Raw genomic sequence first — 711 nt, forward strand, 5'->3', positions numbered from 1 at the left:
ACTGGGAGCATTGATATGGTTTCTCTTCTCGTGTGTGTTCTTTCATGCACTTTTAGATACCCTGATCTTCCGAAACCTTTCCACAATGAGAGCATTGATAAGGCTTCTCCTCCCCTGTATGTATTCTCTCATGCTTTTTCAGGCCCTTAACGTAACAAAACCCTTTCCACACTGGGAGCAGGTGTGAGGCTTTTCTTCTGTGTGTGTCCACTGATGTGTTTTTAAAGTCCATAACTGAGTAAAACTCTTTCCACACAGGGAGCAGTGGAAAGGCTTCTCTCCTTTGTGTATTCTCTATGTTTTGATCAGGCCCCTAACTGAGTAAAACACTTTCACACAAGGAGCAGTGGAAAGGCTTCTCTCCTGTATGTGTCCTCTCATGAGTTTTCAGGTTCCCTATCCAGGTAAAATTCTTTCCACAATGGGAGCACTGGAAGGGCTTTTCTCCAGAGTGTATTCTTTCATGTTCTTTCTGGCTCCCTAACTGGGCAAAACTCTTTCCACAATGGGAGCAGAGGAAGGGCTTTTCTCCTGTGTGCATTCTCTTATGCATTTTCAGGTGCCATGATTGGGTAAAACTCTTTCCACAATCGGAGCAGTCGTGAGGCTTCTCTCCTGTGTGCCTTCTCTCATGCATGTTCAAGTGCCATAAACGGGTAAAACTCTTTCCACACTGGGAGCAGTGGAAAGGCTTTTCTCCTGTGTGTGTCA

General features: G+C 45.1%; 1 protein-coding gene across 1 annotated transcript in view; it reads right to left on the bottom strand.

The window, feature by feature from the left end:
* Window positions 1-313: 313 nt before the first annotated feature.
* Window positions 314-711, bottom strand: part of LOC112079215 (zinc finger protein 391-like) — a gene marked incomplete at its 5' end in the record, with an annotated part of 1828 nt that continues 1430 nt past the window's right edge. Inside the window, one exon of the mRNA XM_024145224.2 lies at window positions 314-623. Coding sequence (XP_024000992.2) covers window positions 314-623 — 310 coding nt within the window. The remainder of the gene's footprint in view (window positions 624-711) is intronic.

The sequence above is a fragment of the Salvelinus sp. IW2-2015 genome, unplaced genomic scaffold (genome assembly GCF_002910315.2).
Source record: "Salvelinus sp. IW2-2015 unplaced genomic scaffold, ASM291031v2 Un_scaffold7245, whole genome shotgun sequence".
NCBI classification, from domain to species: Eukaryota; Metazoa; Chordata; class Actinopteri; order Salmoniformes; family Salmonidae; genus Salvelinus; species Salvelinus sp. IW2-2015.